General features: G+C 38.0%; 1 protein-coding gene across 1 annotated transcript in view; it reads left to right on the top strand.

The window, feature by feature from the left end:
* Positions 1 to 18,813, top strand: part of TRPC4 (transient receptor potential cation channel subfamily C member 4) — a 132,328-nt gene that overhangs the window by 37,751 nt on the left and 75,764 nt on the right. The window contains exon 2 of the mRNA XM_066176050.1: positions 12,555 to 12,959. Coding sequence (XP_066032147.1) covers positions 12,582 to 12,959 — 378 coding nt within the window. The 5' untranslated portion in view covers positions 12,555 to 12,581. The remainder of the gene's footprint in view (positions 1 to 12,554; positions 12,960 to 18,813) is intronic.

Raw genomic sequence — 18,813 nt, 5'->3', positions numbered from 1 at the left:
GTCTGAAGTTTTTGCTGCTATAAGAAAAAAAATCACTTTGAATGTTTTGAGTCTTAATCATTCCCAAAAGAACTCTTCTTTCTATTTACAAAATTAATTTTAAGTGGAATTATTTTCAGTTGTTTTTCTGATTTTTCTCCTTACAGCACTGGTAAAATAGTATCAACTCTTTTCATGATGGATGGTATCATGTTAACAGTTCCTGATTATTTGTTAAGGGTTATTTAATGTCTGAAGCTGCAACTCTCAATGGAAAGAATGCCATAATTTTCGATTTCCTTTAATAGAAACTTGAATAGAAATTGTTTGTGATGCCCATAACATCAGGACACTAACCCACTTCAGCAGTGAGCAGTGTCCAGCACAGCTGGCTGTGGGTGGCCTGGCAGGTAGTGTGAGCCCTGGGAAGAAGTGCAGCCCCCAGCGACCAGTGGAGGTCTGTGCTGAGGACACTACTTCAGTGGCTGGGAAGCAATGGCTGGAGGGGATGTTGCTCTGAGAATGTGTAAAAGCTGGGTTGTGCTTTCAGGGAAGATATTTCTGTCAGGCCAGAACAACCTGTTGCTTATTTAGTTAATGCATCTCCAGTGCATGGAATTCGTCGTAGTCATGATTAGTTTTCCACCATTATTTTTGATTCCATGCATCTGCTAGAGTATCAACTATGAGTATTTTTAGTCTGAAAATTTATATTTTAAACAGTGTATTTTGCAATGATACGTCTACTCTAGTAGACGTATGGAGCCAATAAAATAATTACTTTCAAAACAGAGCATCAACATTAGTTAGTAGAAGTACATGGCCTTGTTACTAACAGCTGGTTTTATCTTTGGGTTATGCTCAGCTTTGTATATTCTCTCATCTTTAGAAGAAAAAACAAAATCGCAGGTGGAAGCTCCATCACTAGCAGCTGAGTTTGAAAGAAATTCCTACACTCAGTATGTAACTACAATGTCAGCGTGCTGGGGATTGCAGAGAGTGTAGGATACACCTGCGCAATGAAGAATAATGTTAACAGCTTCCACATATCTATTTGAAGCTCAACTTCTTTGTGCAGCTTGGGGTCAGTTTCATCTCTCAGAAAACCAGTTTCAAGGAAAAGTAGGTATTACTTCCCTTGCCAGTTACAGAGAACTGTACCTATATACTCCTAGAAGATCTGTGATCTTCTTTAATATCTCAGGACATTTAATGAGATTTCTAGTGGCCAGAAATGGTCTGATATGTTGTTATAGTACAGCATCTGAAAGGGAACATGTGGCACAACTCATGGTGCACTCCCTTATGTGCTGGTATTTGTGTACTTACTTAGAACAACATTAGAGTAAATAAATTTCCTGCAAAGGAAAATCTTTCCAAAGTAAATTTGGCTCATAATCTGCATTATTGCAGGCATAACTGGCATTATTGCTGTATCTGGCTTACAACAGTGACAGGCACCTGCATATCAGGAGATGTTCCTGATAGTTCTGATCAAGGTAGGGTCTGTCTTCCTTTTGTATTTGGTTTCATTTGGTTTTGACCAAATGCAATTTCTTATTTTCGGGTCTTTTCTTTTCAAAACATTCTTTCTGAATATCTTCGGTTCAGAGAATTCTTCCAAGTGCCTAGATTCATACTCAGCTGTACCAGTCAAAAGAAAGAAATGGAGATTTGATTGAATTGCTTGCAGCAGGATTTTCCTTCTCTTTTTCTGCAAGCTCTAGAAGGAGACCAAGATAAATGCATTCCAACTTAGAAATCTTAGTAGGCTGTCTAAATTTATGTAGGTTGCATCAGGGTGTGGCACTACTGAATGTGGTTAATATCTAAAATGTTTACCTCTTCTATTTACTAGTAATAGGCAAGGGTGGGTGTCATTCAACTCACTTGGAAAGAAGACTAAACAGTAAAATCTTTTTTTAGCCTTAATAAATCTTTTTTTAGCCTTCGTTTTGCCTTATTGGTAAATATGAGCAATAAAAGGAAGGAAGGAAGGAAGGAAGGAAGGAAGGAAGGAAGGAAGGAAGGAAGGAAGGAAGGAAGGAAGGAAGGAAGGAAGGAAGGAAGGAAGGAAGGAAGGAAGGAAGGAAGGAAGGAAGGAAGGAAGGAAGGAAGGAAGGAAGGAAGGAAGGAAGGAAGGAAGGAAGGAAGGAAGGAAGGAGGGAAGGAAGGAAGGAGGGAAGGAAGGAGGGAAGGAAAGGAAGGAAGGAAGGAAGGAAGGAAGGAAGGAAGGAAGGAAGGAAGGAAGGAAGGAAGGAAGGAAGGAAGGAAGGAAGGAAGGAAGGAAGGAAGGAAGGAAGGAAGGAAGGAAGGAAGGAAGGAAGGAAGGAAGGAAGGAAGGAAGGAAGGAAGGAAGGAAGGAAAGAGAGAGAGAGAGAGAGAAAGAGAAAGAAGAAGAAAGAAAGAAAGAAAGAAAGAAAGAAAGAAAGAAAGAAAGAAAGAAAGAAAGAAAGAAAGAAAGAAAGAAAAGAAAGAAAGAAAGAAAGAAAGAAAAAGAAAGAAGAGAGGCTCATATTTATATTCCACCTATCTTAATAAAATAACGTGGTGGGTATATTTAGCACAAAGTCTTCAAATACAAAGTTCATGATGTTCACAGGGAGCATTTGGCATTCTTAACCACAAGAGGTCATGGAGTCAAGGACTTACTGACTACTAACAAACAGAGGCAGAGACCTGTGTGATATATCTAAGTAGAGAAAACTGACTGAAGCTCAAGCTCTGGGGAGGAAGATGATTACTGGAAGAAAATATTCTTATATATGTGCATCATTGCAGAATTAGGTACTTGCATTATGAGCTTTATTTTGCTTTGCCCTTGAGACCAGTTATTCCACTATTGTGGGAAGCAGAGTACAAAAGGTTATTCTTATCTGTCTAAAAGTGCAAATTACATGGCCATTTACTAAATAATTTTTAAAAGGATTTTTTTTCCTTTTACCAGAATTTTATTGACTGAAAACAGCTGAGGTGGAAAAGAACACCAGTTATCAGCAGATTACAGGTTGACGATTATGATGTAGTCTTGAAAAAGTTGATTGTAGATCTGGAACTTAATCAAGTAAAATATCTAAGCATGAGACAGAGAATTATTGAAATCATATAAGGCAGGAAAATGTGTCTTGGAGTAACAAGTACACTTTTGTCGCTCAGAAAAAGTGGTGTGGCAAAGGACTAGTGCAAACACAGAAAAGTCCGAAGGTCCAACTCAGCTGACCACTTGTAGACATCTATTACTAGTTGAATGCCTGAGGGTACCAGGGGTTTGGGGTGTGACGTAAGAGCTAGAGGGGATCTGTGCCTTTTCAGGAGAGTAACTGGGAACAGCATTCTTGGATTTTTCAGGTGGCACCAATGTTCAAGGAATAAGCTGGAGCTGTAAAGGAGACATATTTGTACAGTCTGGCCAAATGAAATCTAAAGAGGGATAGCTTTTTCTCCAGCTATGCTGGAAGAAAGATAATCCTTTCAGTAATCCTTAACGGCTAAACATTGTTTAGGACTGAGGAAATTGTCGTGCTGGAGGAATCAGTCTCTGTCCACCACCACTCACAGAATCAGTGGATCAAGCTGGGGGATCCCAGCTACTTCTGACAGGGAGTCTGATCTTCACAGATCCGTACTCTTGGTGGAAATTGCCTCTGTGAGAGGCTGGATTTGGTGGCTCAGGAAGCCTTTTCCAGTTCAGGTTTTTCAGGACCAGGAAGCCATGCTGATTTGCCCTCAACCTGCCTTATACCAGAGTTCAGATGAGGTATTTATAGTAATCCTTAAATTTGTGAATCTCTTAAAACAACTGAGCTTCTTGATGGTTAAAATATTGTTTCAAATTTTTGTTTCTGATAAAATATTTGTTTCTGATAATCAACTGTCATTTTCCTGAAATGTTAATGTTACTTGGTGTTCTCCTCAGCTTTTATTCGGTTGTCTTGCCAAGAAGGTATTCCTACAATGGGAATCCAAGTCAGGCCGGTTTGCGTTTAGATGAACTTGTACCCTCTGGCTTAAGGTGAAGAAAGCATAACACAGGTGCTTCAAAATGAAGGCATTTACTCGCTATTTCCAGACATAAATCTGGGTGATTACTTTTTAAAGTAGATGAGTAAAAGCCTTGGCTGAAAGAGTACAGAATTAATCTTCTGCCAGTTGGAAATATTGAAAGATGCATTTTTCACAGTGAAAGTTTTCTGTATCAATTATTTCCTATTTTCTTATCAGTCAAATACATTTTTTCTGTGAATAAGATGCTGAAATAATTATATGCTTGGGAGGATTCATTATTGAGGAGAAGATATAATACTTCAGAAAGCAATTCATAAGAAAGTGTTGAGGAGATAGATTTGTTGTTCAGATTTTCAGGTGATCTATTTTTATAGTTTTTGTGTTGTAGTGCAGCGATGTACCTTCTTCTGACAGTCTCCCCCACAAGAATATACAAACTTCCTGAAGGGTGCTCGAAGTATTTGAGCTGTTACCAATCTCACAGAATTGCTGTTGGGTCACAGATCTATAGAGCACTGTAATAGACATGCCTTTGTCAGCCAGGGAATCCACATGTCAGTTTTCTGGTGCCATCACTCCCTAGCAGTCAGAATTCTCTTATTGTTACTATTTATATTTTTCACTCCTGTAGTAATTTAGCAGGAGATTTTAATCCTGAATTGTTATTTGGGCATATGTATAAATGACAATTTGGCCATGCAGGAAAGTTTCTGGAAAGAACTGTTCCTCTGGATTTAATAAGCCTTATTTAATACCTTGTCGATGTATTCATTAGGGCATGTTCTGTGCTATACATTGAAAGGTCCTGAGTGACATGAAACTGTCATTTTATGATTTCTGGCTAATAGGGCTTGTCACTTTGATGTCTTTATTGCTATGGCAGCAGGAAGGGGTTAGTCATCACATAAGTGTACAATTTCGCAAGGAAAAAAAGGCTTTGGACAAATAGTAAATAGGTTTCACTGTTAGACAAGTTAAACAACCAAATCATACATTTGACTGATTTCGATCAAATTCTTTTGTTGGGGTTTATTACCAATGGGTGATCATCTTCTTATAGACCTGTATAACTACATTTTGTGTTATCTAACTAAATAAATTGTGGAACATTCCTTGCTATTGAATTTAAATGGTTTGCTTTTATGTCAATTTGATTTCAATTTAATTGATCATTATAATTCTTTTTACTTGAGTTTTTGGATTATTATGGTAGGTGACCTAAGGTAATAAATTTTCCTGATCTTATTTTCTTGATGTCTTTTAGTAAAATTATTACAATGCACCAACTCAAGTGTCTCTAAGCAGTGTGAGGGCAGGATGTGGGTGGAAACAGGCTAGTAAATTCCAGAACTTGAACAGTTTTCCCTAACTAGCCTTTATTTATTGTCAGCTTTTGGCTTGGTTTTTTTTTTAAGTTCAGCCTCTTTGGAGGCTTCCCACAATATACACATGCCACTCTGAGGGGAGCAGCCAGTACTAAAATGTTTATGTGAGGATATATGTATGAACACAAATCTCTTCACAGCTGGCTCTCTATTGGCCCTAAATACTTGAAAAGTGTTTTAACTTATCCTCGGGCTGGCTCAGCTTGTACATCTGAAAATGGACCCACAGGGGTGTGTTTTTATTAACAAGTCTTTTCTAAAAGTATTTGGGCTGTCTGCCCAAACTCTCCCTTTTCTGGCCAAACTGCATGCTGCCTTGTACTTCATCATGGGAAGACGTGGTTCTGTGTGAAAATATACCCTGAAACTTAGAAAAGTCACTGCTATTTGTAGCATAATTCCCACAAGTAATGCTCCTGTCCTCTATTTCCCAACCTAATCTGCATCCGCTCTCCTTTCCTCTGCAAGTGAACTTGCACAGTCAGACCCTTTCTTCCCAGCCCTTTTCTCAACAGATTGTGTACAGGTTTCTTCTCCCATCCTCTTCTCATTTGGAGAAAGACCACCCACCCTCTCCATGAGCAGGGATGGCCCACTCCCCATGTCCCCTGAGAAATGTTGCCGTGCTGTGTGGCTGCTGCAGGATCTCATCCACAGAGCATTAGGTCAGTGCTACTGTTGGAAATGCTGGAAGGCAGCCTTCTATGTAGCCAGATGACACTGAAGTACTTTTATCTTGAAAACTATTTTGGAGAGCTCCTTGAATTTACCCAGGAGAATAACACCAGCCAAGGATACAGGAAGGTCGACTCAACTGGATGTTGCAGTCACTCATTAAGATCATTATCTGTGTTATTGCCTTCCCTGTCCTTCCCACCCTAAACTGACTGCCTACAGTGAGTAGGCTGGACTCACATCATTCATGCTCCATCATTTCAAAGAACAAGTTCATGTCAGTCAGTGGAAAGCAGTCTTTCTCTCCTTTGCTCTGGTAGCAGGTTTAAACGAGTCGCTATTTCCCTCTGAAGTTCAAGCTTCAGGAACATTTGTATACAGCAAGAGGTAACCATGCGTCTTGTATTTTTATGAAGAGTGCCTTTTTCTAGTTTAAATAAACTGGGAACATGAATTTTGTATTGTCATCTAATGATACTTTTGTGACCTAGTGATGCTTTTTTTTTTACTCTTGGGTGAGCTATCAGATTTTTGCTCATAGGGTAAATGAAATTTGGCTTAGTTTTAGGTGTATTTGAAGAACCAAGTTCTTGAATATCTGTTGTTTTAAAAAAAATGCAGATTTGCAATACTGTATGCTTGACCCCAAATCATTCTACCCCTCTAAGATCTGATAATAATTTCTAATTTGTCTCAATGGTTTTATTATTTATATTTTGATATTTCTCAAACTTCAGTTTGGTAGTAGTCTTGTAGACTTTAAAGGTCACTGTTATAAGAATCTGTCATTCTCAACTAAGATTTGGTGTCACATCAGCCCCAGAAGGGAAAAGTTTCCTCCCATTTGGCATTAAGTAAACTTACACACCATCTTTATGCTATATATGAAGCACCATGCTTTAAACACCCCCCCCCCCCCGCCCCAACACTATAAATTGCATCCCGTCTTTTACAAAAAAACATCAAAGTAAGTAATCTGTGTCATGTCATCAAAGGTTTATCACATTCAGCGTCTCAGACTCAGATTTTCCTAGGTCTTGATCTCTTAAAATGCTGATATAAAATGCTGGTGGAGTTTAATCCACCATACAACCATTGGACCTTGGACCCTAGAAGTTGTTTATTTTGGTAGCTCATGTCCTGCCTTCCTGACTGTGAGGCCAGAACACATGTAAGCAGATGAAATGACTGCCTGCTTCATCCACTACAGCTATATACTAGCTCATGTTCTTTGCTTTACTGAAACTTCTATTATAGGGCATTTTAAACCAGATCAAAACCAAGAGGTTTAGCTCTTTTCCAAATTAGCAGCCTTATAGGGAATGTACGCCATACTGAGTTATTCAGTCATCCTTCATGCTTGAATCAGTGTTATAGGCCAAAATGGTACATTTGATATTGTTAGCTTTCGAATCTGAAACTCATTGTAGTTCTAACAAGGAAAAATTACTTTCAGGTAAGGACCCAACATACTGTATTGCCATCTATAACAATTGTAAAATAAACAGTGCTAGAAGGCAAGCATGATCAGTGAAACTCCATCACCTGCAGCTTGAAGTTCTTCAAGCAGTCCCTGGAATCAACCCAATTGCTGGCTCAATACAATTAACATCTTCCTACACACTTTCCAGGCACAGTCTAGAAGTTGGCATAGCCCCAAATTATTCCCAGAAAATAATTCTCATTCAGCTGTCCTGTTTTGGGGTGAAGTATGTTTAACAGTATGGGCACAGTCTCTCCAGTTGACCCCAGTGCTAGAGCATGTTAAAGTTGCTGTCTAGATATTTGGTTATAAGGCAGTATCTGGACTGATGCTGGGTTCAGAAATCAGAGGCTTATCTGCATTTCTTTTGTTCTTGTTGAAATAAAACAATCTGTTCTGGTGACTGACAGAGAGGGAACTTTATACTTCATTTGGCCTGGGATTTATCAGAGTTAGTCTTGCTTTCCAAAATTCTCTTTGAACATCATTTTTACTGTGTATCAAATAGGGTTCTGTGTCAGATTAAAGCTGGTATGTCACAGGTCTGTTTTAGAAAGAAAATTTCGTATTTTCATGAACCTAGAAAATGTCAGAAACTTTCCATTGCCATGAGAAGTGCATATAAAATAGTTTCAGAAGATCACAGAGAAATATGCATGTTATTCACTTGTCATAAATGTTCTGATTTCCTGAGCAGGGTGATGCCATAGTTACTTGTGAAGTTTTACCTTTTTTTTTTTTTTTCCCATGCAAATAATCTGAAAAACAAACTTATGAGCAAAATCAGAAGTGTGCTTTTGATGATATATAAGAAGCTGTATAGTATAGGGCTATATTTATCTATATATATATACTAGAATGCTATAGCATGTCTAACATTGGTTAATGTTGGAAATAAAGTATCTTTAGAAGGGCTGTGCCAGTGAGTATTTCAGAAGTTGCACCTGTGGATATTAAGAAGCTTATCCCTATCCCTCCCGCTGCCCATCTGCTGAAGGAGATGGATTGTCACTGGGGTCCCTTTCTGCCGCTGAAAGGTCCGTGAGCAGTGATACAAGTGGCTTGTCACAGAGGCCCTTGGGGCCTGCTGGTGGCTCACTCCAATTTTCCTCTCGCACCTGTTCTGGGGTAGGGGGAGAGCAAGCAAGGAAAATGCAAGTCAGGGTCACCTGGAAAAATAGGGAGGATATGAGCATATATGTAGAGGAAGCAAATATAGTTGAATAAATGCCAAGGAAATTTGATTGCAGTTTTTCTTGAGCTTTGGTGGGAAAATATCTGTGTGCCTGTTTATGCACATATATAATATGCATGTTTAGTTACATATACACAATGATACAGCAGCAGAAAAAAATCCCAATTATTTATTTAGGATTATTAAAATTAATAACATCAGCTTTTCTTAAGACATATGCAATATGCATAGAGTGGAAATGGAAAGGTTTGCAAAGAAGGCAGCATTCCTCCCTGAAAAGCAACATATGAAAGAAACAGTCCCATATAATTTGAAATAGTGGTCTGTAGCAGATGCAAACAAAGCTGCCTGCTAAGAAAAAAAAGTTTTCTAATAGAAATCACTTTTCTGTCGAAGTATTATGATTCCCTTTTTTTATCTCTTTCTCCTGCTCTGGTGCTGCTGATATTTCCATGGCATGGCCAAAAGCACTATATAGAGCTATTTTGTCTTTATTTCTTCTCTGAAGTATTTTTATTATATGTCAGGTATATGGACAGTGTAGAAACTATAATTACACTTTTTATAAGGTTTTACAGTAATTTTCTTTTATTCTCCTCACACTGGCCTAGTATATTTGACCTCTGGTTTCTTTAGACTTCCTGCCAAGACACTCAGAGCAATTGGAGGCTTTTGTACTGCTGCTGGCTGTTTCTAGGTCTTACAGCTCCATGTAAATGTCATATGCATGCATTTACATGTGACAGAATAGTAACAGTCGTTACACAACACCATCTACCTGTAGATAAAATAAAGATAAATGTTTTATTTTTGTAAATACCCATGGAGCCATTATCTTTGATATTTATATCACCTTTCAAGACTGTACTATATCAGCAAATCAATCTGTATTTTCTAATCACATGTAAACATAGACTTTTACTTGCGACAAAACTTTGTTTATGGATAATTATTTTAAGGACTTGATGCAGGCAAGAAATAGAGATTAGCAGGGGACAGCTATTTAGAAGAATGAAAATGTGTTTTTAATATGTCTCTACTAAAGGAGACAAACTAAACTTAGATCTACTTCTCAAGAATCATGAAAAGGTAAACAAAAAGGGTTCCAACTGTAAGGCATTTTCCTTACGGCTTACGCAATGAAAGATCTTCATCAGACGTAACATAAAAACAAAGAAACAAGAAACCCCCAAATCATCCACATGAAATCATGGTTGATCCCATCTGTAGGTGACTGTGCTCTTTTACAGTAAACATCTCTGATGCCCAGTTTCATTCATACATGTTAATTCATGGTTTAATAAATGGGGAGACAATGATCTGTTTATTCATGTGCTTTCAAGAGAGAGGAGCCTTTAGCATTAGCCCCCCGAGTTGAAGTCCCTCAGTTTTCCTCAGGGGTCTTGGGAAACTCTGTAGATAGTACGAAACTGAATAATGTGTGTACATTGTTGTGGGTTAACTTGACGTCTGCCTAACAGATATGAAATGGAGCCTTTGTTGAGACCTAAGTCTTTTTCAGCTGGCAGCTGGAGTCAGGCAGGATGCCCTTCCACACACATCCAGCAACCAATCTACTTGAGTTTGGGAACAGGGAAGTGAAACTCAAAGTGTCTGTGGCTGTCCGTGGAATATGGCAGTCCACCTTTCTTGTAGATATGTCCTTTTTAACTACATTTACATCTGTTAACTTGGATCTGAACATAAAAAATTTCACCTCCTTGAATTGAACTCACAGTTTAGAAATGAAAGAATGAAAAATAAAGTGGTAAAATACAGTGCATTAAGAATGTGATGTCTGTTCCAGGGGTATAAAACTGTGCAATGGATTTGAAATTTATTTTACTTAGAGTGAGACTAACAGAACATAATCCACAGTCTGTGCAACCTTTATTAGCCCAGACTGTAGACTGATACCTTCCTTTAGGGAGAACTGGGAAACATCTTGCAAAGGATTGCAATTCCTCAGCTCCTGTATATGGATGTGGAGGAGAGTTCTTTCTCATGTATCTCCTTTACCTTTTCCTGCCTATGTCAAGCCATGTTGATCTGCTCTGGAAAACAAAATAACTCAGTAACAGCCTTTGTACATATCTCTCATTGCACTGTTTAAGAAAATAGAGAGCAGATTAATTAATTACTATGTTCCTCAGAGTGTTTAGTGGCTTTTTTTTTTTGATGAATGAAAACTTCACAATAAAAAAATATGTATTAAAGATTTCTATAGAATCTCAACAGAGATTTTGTTTTAATGACTGAAGAAAGTGGAGGAAAAGGCAGAGGGTTGATGCAGCTTGCATTATCAGCTAAGAAAATTACAAGATGGTCCAGTTCTTTCTCTAATAAGATGTTGAACCCCCAGTTGAACAGCAGAGGGAAATATTTTTTGTGGACCTTGTTCTTTGAGGTAAATTTTTTTTCTCTTGCCTCTTTACTCTTTTTTTCATCTTTTTCTTTTTTCCCAGGTGGAAGATAGAACCAGGAGAAAATCATTTTGTTAGATGGATTTTTTTTTTCAAAGTCCTTGAATAACGTATACAGAATAAATGGACAGACATTATATACTTTTCTATATGTAAGATTTTAGAGTTGTTTTATAGCTGCAATGTTTCTGTATTAATTCTAGTTTAGAACTGAGTAGTTCAGAATCAAAACTGTGACTATTATCTACCAGTCCTTGGAAATTTTTCTCCTATGGATTTTGTTTTTCCTTTTGGGTTCTGAGTTTTAATTTATAAGTTCGTAAGCTCTGGTTGCAAAAGCATTTTATGTGAATGTTTTTCTAGTAGCATATGAGATTGAATCAATATCTTAGTTGGGAAACTCCCCACTGAGCTGTGCAGTCTGTTCCTGCCACAGATAAGTCAGGGTATTTAAGCAGAGCTTGGAAGATATAAAAGCTATAGTTAGTTGTCCACACACAATCCTCAAGCAACATATGATTTGTTGTGGGATATCAGAGATGATCTCTCCACCAGAATTGCATTTTACCCACCCAGTTGGAGTTGATTTCAGCACAGCTTTTAAATTACCTTTCCTTGTTACCCATAAATTCTACTTTCTTTATGTCCATTATGAACGATCCATTCTTCTCCCCAGGCTTTGTTAAACCCCCCTAGGTCTGAGACAACACTTGGACAATAGTACCACCTTTAACTTATCTCAAGTCCCTGCAGTAGTGATTTATCTTACAGTCCACATTCAAGATATCCACAGAGGCATATTTAAAGGGTAGAGGGAGGCCTTGGTGATTGCAGATGCCATCTTTCCCATAGCTTGGAGTGACCTTTGTTTGACCAGTGATACGTGTATGAGCAGTTGCTTCTCTACACAGTTTGCTGCAGTGGGAATTTTGTGTCTGGATGCGCTGACCAGGATGTGCTAACCAGATCTCACCTCTGTCAGACCTGGGGTGGTCACCATCCTGTTGCTCCCTTCTGTGCTTTTCCCATGGCAAAGTCTTTCTGTGGACTTTACAGTGTTTGAGACAGGTGACTGTGCTCATGCAGGACTGAATGAAGAAATTAAGGAAGAAGTGGAGCTACACTTTTTGTGGTAAACTTTGTTGTATCGTATAATTTCTTGTTTGCCACAGATTTAAAAAAAGCATATAAACACATGATACTCTGACAGATATGCTTTGACTTGGTAAGTTACAAATAAGTGTTGTCTTGGCTTCCACTTTTGCTTACGTTTTATTAACAACATTTGTTACATATTTCAACATCACTTTTTAGTATGAGTTTTAAGTACTTACATATTGCAAATATTAATATGGTGCATCATACTCCCAAGCTCAGTTACTGATTTTATCTTTATTTTCATCTTGCAGAGACCAAATATTAGAATGGCATAAAATATGGCCCAGTTCTACTACAAGAGAAGCGTCAATGCTCCCTACAGAGATCGTATTCCTCTTCGCATTGTGCGGGCAGAATCCGAACTGTCTCATTCAGAGAAAGCCTATCTGAATGCCGTGGAGAAAGGAGATTACGCCAGCGTAAAGAAAGCTCTGGAGGAGGCAGAAATTTATTTCAAGATCAATATTAACTGCATTGATCCCCTGGGAAGAACGGCACTCCTTATTGCAATTGAAAATGAGAACCTTGAGCTCATTGAGCTGCTCCTAAGTTTTAACGTGTATGTGGGAGACGCTCTGTTGCATGCCATACGGAAGGAGGTGGTTGGGGCTGTGGAGCTGCTGTTAAATCACAAGAAGCCCAGTGGAGAGAAGCAGGTACGTGCAGGATTTCCTGAGTTTGTAGTCTGGTCTAATGTAAAGAGAAGAATTGTCCAAAGGGAGTAAGAAAAAGAAAAACAAAACCAACCATCATTCTTGCACACAGTACTTAAAATCAGAAAATCAATTAATTTGATGCTGTATGCATTGTATTCATCTATGTTTGTACATCATGGAGTCAGAAATTGTTTTGAGTCAGAAGGACCTTTGTGTCTAATTCCAACATCCTGCTATGGGCAGAGATCTCTTTCCTTAAACATGGTTTCTCAAAGCCCCATCCAACCTGATCTTGAACACTTCCAGGGATAGGACACCCAGAACTTCTCTGGGCAGCCTGATCCTGTGTCTCACCACCCTAATTGTAAAAAATGTCTTCCTTCTGTCCATTCTAAACCTATCCTCTTTCAGTTTAAAACTGTTGCCTCTTTTCCTGTCACTAAAGGCCTTGGTTAAAAGTCTCACTTTTTTTTCCCATAACTCCCTTCTGCATAATGATAACATTATTCCTGCCGATAATGTGGGGAAATCTTTAATCATTAAAAGAAAAAAATAATTCAGAAGAGGATAGTAGTGTTAATATGTCGTCCGTTTGAATTAATTATGAAACTCCCATAAAAGTCAATGACTGTTTTAACCCATCCATGTAGAGGTCATCATATCCCAACTCAGAAAGATGAAAGTGGTAGACATGACCCAGTTGATCAGAACTTCAGTCTTGTCTCAAGTAGTCATCCATCGTATGAAGTACAACTAAAAAGGTGCAAGCTCCCCTCCCTTTCTCCCTGTCTTCTCTCAAAGAAAAAATCATTACATATAGTCTCATTCATGATCTGATACCTACTCTGCTTTTCCGTGAACTGCCTTGAGACATCTCGGTCTACTTCTATGGAAAGTATCTAGTCTCTTGCAAGTTTTTCTCATTTTAAGAAAATAGTGAAGACAGGATAACATAGCCCATAAATTCTGATATTCCTAGGACTCTGCTAAGAAGAAAACCTTAAAAGTAGTTATACTATAGTATTCTATTTTCATAATTTTCAACTTTTGTGTGTTATAGGTACTCTATTAATGTATTTCAAAAGTATGTTGAAATGATTACAGCCCTTTTACAGATAATGCATACAATATACTTTAATTACAGTATAATGTACTTGGCATGGATGGAATTGAAGGTAATAGGTAAAAAAGTATAATTTTTGCTGATACAATAACATGAATTGTATGCTTCTTTGTTACGGAAAGAGAGAAATATACTAGGACTTTCTGCAAATGTGTGTACCTGTCTTCTCTTCTAGATAGCAAAAGCAGAGCTCCTGTAAAATGACAACAGATTTATGTCAGAGAAGGTGAAGAAAACTATATTCACATTATGTTTGTCTCATTTCACTATTCCTCAACTGACAGTGTAGATGAGAATACTGTGCAAAGGAAATTCTCAATGTAGTGTCCCAGGACCCTGCACAGCCCCATCCCAAACCAGTTCAAACACCTGTCTCTCCATTATGCAGCCTCTATAGTGGAAGTTGCCATTTGCAGGGCAGAGTTCGTGCCATTTGATGGTAGACAGCCAAAGGTTTGTCTCATCTCTGGTCTGGCTCCCTGGGCTCCCCTTAGCAATGGAGAAAAATGAAGATCCCTGGAGAGCTCCTCCTGCTGTCTTTATCAGTTACTTCTTTTAGGACAGCATGAACCACTTTTTGGCTTTGAGAGCCTGCAAATTCACCTTGCAATAGCTGACTAAATCTCAGACTGTTCTGCAGACTTTCAGGACTACTTTTTTGTTTGTGCCACAGCTGCTGTAATGAAAATGCTTGAATGCAAACAGTAAAACTTGTACTAGGTGAGCTTCATGCTGTAGCGGATGAAAGATAGGTTTACTTTTTTACCATGTTAAATTAACCAGAACCTGCTTTGGTCCAGTCCAGAGGATGATTCTCTGTGCTGAAGCTTAAGCATGTTGTATCAGTGCCAGAGTCCACTACTGGCTGGTGTGAAGAGTGCTGCTCCTCCTACACATTTCTTGGTTTCCCTGGTTGCACTTGCTGGGGGTCTTACTGTAAAGTGTGAAGAATAATCATGAATCATTTGAACAGGAACATCTCCTTTTGTGTCTGTACAAGGCTAGGTTTGCCCACTGCCAGTGCAAAAAATGGCTTTTTAATGAACTGGTTGCTTACGCGTGTTCTCTGTTGTATGCACTAGGGATCCCAACAACAATTAAGTTTCTATGGGTGTCACGTATGTAATAATACACTGTTCATCGCACTGGTTGATTTTTAGGAATGTGGCAGGCTGAAGAGAATGTAAATGCCAGTGGCATTTTTGCAGTAATGCCACAACGAATTTAATATAATAAAAAAAGTACCTTCTGGCTGAAAAATCATTCGAAATTGCTAAAGATAAAAAATCTGAATACTCAGAGTTACATACTTTTCTATACTTTTATTATATACCTTTTTCTTCCTTCAAGTTTTTTTCCCCTTCAAGTCTCTTTTGAAACTATTTCAAACTACAGCTCTACTCTTTGATTACTGGTATTTATTAATATTTGACATGTTCTTTGGACAGTGATTCATTTTCAGACTCTGTGCTTTTAATAACATGATGTCTTTGGCTGTCTTGTTTTGCTTTCCTTCTTTCAATAAATCTGGTCACATGTGGTAAAATCCTGGCCCCTTGAAGTTAGTGGGAGTTTTGCCCTCGATTCAGTGAGGTTTCACCTTTTTCGCTGGTTTATTTTTTTTTTTTTGGTCCCTGATGAGAAGTTATATTTCTAAAGAAGACAGATAATAATAGAAAGAAAAACACCTTGCTAAATACTTCCAAGCACAAGAAACAGTTTCCCAAATATTAAATTAGTGATAAAAGTTATGAACATTGAAATTCTGGAAAAAAACTGATATGATTCACAAGTAAATGATTTAGGTCTCACTATTTTTTATATTCATGAGATAAAATCCTATGTATGATGCATAACTAATTTCAGCTTCACCTCATACAATAATGTAGCTATATTTGTAAAATGAAATAATTTTTAAGCATAGAATTTCTTATATAATTCAAGTTCTCATTGTCAATGTCAGAAACCTAGAAGAAAATGTCCTCTTGTATCAACAGAAAGGTATGATTCTTCAGGACTGCTGAAATATATCTTTTAAAAGAACTGGTTATCTTCCAAGATTTAAAGCTTGAAACATTTTCAGTGTTGCAAAAGAAAAGGGGACAAATATAACAATATATTAATTCTGACCAAGAATCAATGCACATAGTTAAAATAATCTGTGTTTTGCAATCTTGGAAAAGTTTTATAACCAACATCTCCAAATTCGGAGTTAATTTCCCTAATTTCCTTAATTTCCACTTCCTCGTAATAGAAAAAAAAAAACCAACAAAACAAAAAAAAACCCCCACCAAAACAAAATAAACAAAAACCCCACTCCAATAACAAAAAACCCCTAACAAACCCCCAATATAACAAACAAACAAACCCCTTCCCCACCCCCCCTCCCAAACCGGCAAACTATAAAACAATGTTCAGATCTTGTTAAAGTTAGATCTAAACTCTCTGGTCCGTTGATCATTCAGCTGTAGGGCTCTACCTAACACTCATATATGATGTGCTCAACATTTCAAAGATAATGGTTACAATGGTTTTAACCTAATTACCAATATATGGATACATCTGGTGCCACCTGGTGACTACAGATGAGGTGTGTAGGTTTAATGGTTCTGAATTGTCTTTGAACTCTTTCTATTTCTCAGTTTTTGAGTGAGGTTTTTGCACTATACATTAGTCCAATTCAGGAAAAGGGTTTTTATGTCACTTGCATTATATTCATTATATTTTCTATACTTTTTTAGCTGTACCAGCTGCTAGAGCACAAGTAAAAGAGAATAGCACAAATTAATGTGAATGAGTTGAGGAAACTTGTCCAAGTACTTTTAAATTACCATTCTTCAAAGCCATATGTCCTGAATTATCTGCCAAGTCACTTGTTGCTTACCCTGACGGATAGCTGAATGCCAAATTAAGAGGGGGAAGAAAAAGTTGTTCTTTTAAATTTAGTATCTGCAGAAAACATTTTTGTCTTGTTAAATTGCATTCAGCATCCACAGATGGGCTGGGGGTTAGGCAGCATAAAAAATTAATACCTTTATCTAAATCACAGTGTGCTCTACTGCTTAAGGAACCTGGGCACTGATCATTAGCTGGGTGATTGACCATCTGGATATTTGTGTATATTCAGGAAAGACTGAAGCAGAGGTGTAGCTGCCTTCTGAGGATGCTGCAAATCACATAAGTGAAGCTGAAAACTCAGTTATTAGACTTGAATGCACGTAGCATTATATTAGCTGACAGACTTGCTTTAGGGCTTGGAAACCTGACTGCATTGTCTACAGCATTGTCTGACTAGCAGAAAAAAGCACATGACAGTGCTTTTATGCCTTCTGTTCACTATTATATGTCAGTCTTGTGATACTTGAGGGTATTTTTAATGCCTGGACACTCTAGGAATAGATGTGCAGATGTGTGAAATAAATACTGAGCTAATGCCAGACTGGCATTTGCAAATACAAGAGAATTACTAGAGGAAGGAGAACTTTGGGACATGGAGGGATGTGATCACTGTGATGAGTACCTGGCTCACATGCAGAGCAAAGTAGAAATCACTGGCATAGTGCTGGAAGTAGGAAGCTGAAAATGAACTATATCCACATGCTGCAACTCTCAGAGACCTTTTGCTCTCCCAGGACAAGCAATAAAGTTACATCATAAGCTACTTTATGTAAAAGCCCTGCCTCTACTTACTCTGCCAAAGTCAAGTCAGGAAGCCAGGCTTCAGCTTGTAAATGTGTTGGCCTCTAAAAATGCAAGTCCATGGCATATACAATTTTTTTTTTTTTTTTTTTTTTTTTGGTTTCATGGATTTTCCTGTCAATTTCTCAAAGGTGCAAGTAAGGGTGAGTTCAATCAGTTGTCAAAATATTTGGTAAAAAAAAAGTATTTATTTGAAGAGACAAAAGCCCAATCCTCTGAAACTTTAGATACAGACATTTCTGAAGGACTGAAAGATTCAGCATTTAGGTCATCAGCATTTTCTCTGCAGGCAGACTGTGAGCAACCCTTCCTCATCAGTATGTGGAGGCCTCTTTACTATTCTCTCTGGTCATGGTAGACTTTAGGTATGGTATGTTCTAGCCTTTATCTGTAAGGAAAGAATTGAAAAGAAGTAGAGGAACGTTTTTGTGGCAGGGGTAACCACAGCAAGCTGTGGTTTTGTGCTGTTATAAGGAATGGCATTTTGAAGAGATGGGTGAGGTGAGAATTCACATGTAAGAAGATGGCAGCTCTGAATCTCGCAAACCAGATGTGAATTCAGGAATGCTGTGGTATTTATGTGCTATTCAGTGTGCTAGCAGCCATTGTGAACTCTTGGACAGGAAGAGTTATCAGGTGATTGCTAGGAAACCTTGCTGTTGTGGGACCTTTTGGGAGGTAGGGAGAGAAAAGGCATTGTTTTACTGTCAAAAGCTAAAGCTGTATTTTATGAATCTTAATCCATGTATCTGATTGATAATTGTTTCGAGTGTGGAGGTAGAAAAGAGGAGGACAGCAGTGTAAGTTGACTTTCACTTGACTCTATTGATGCAATTCTCATCAGAAGAAAACACTGACTGATCTCATGCCAAAATGTGTCTCAATATCTGATTTTTTTTCTTTTTAACCAGTGTTGCTATGTAGTTTTGGAGAGAATGAAAGACTGTAAGAGAACACCCAGGATGAGGGAATGGTCCTGTGTGAGGAAGTGTCAAGGATGTTGTACAGTATTATTTCTAGGCCAGTGGAACA

The sequence above is a fragment of the Chamaea fasciata genome, unplaced genomic scaffold (assembly GCF_029207755.1).
Source record: "Chamaea fasciata isolate MVZ Bird 193981 ecotype frontalis unplaced genomic scaffold, bChaFas1.0.hap1 SCAF_2, whole genome shotgun sequence".
In the NCBI taxonomy this organism is placed as follows: Eukaryota; Metazoa; Chordata; class Aves; order Passeriformes; family Sylviidae; genus Chamaea; species Chamaea fasciata.
This window is presented reverse-complemented; position numbering and strand designations above follow the sequence as displayed.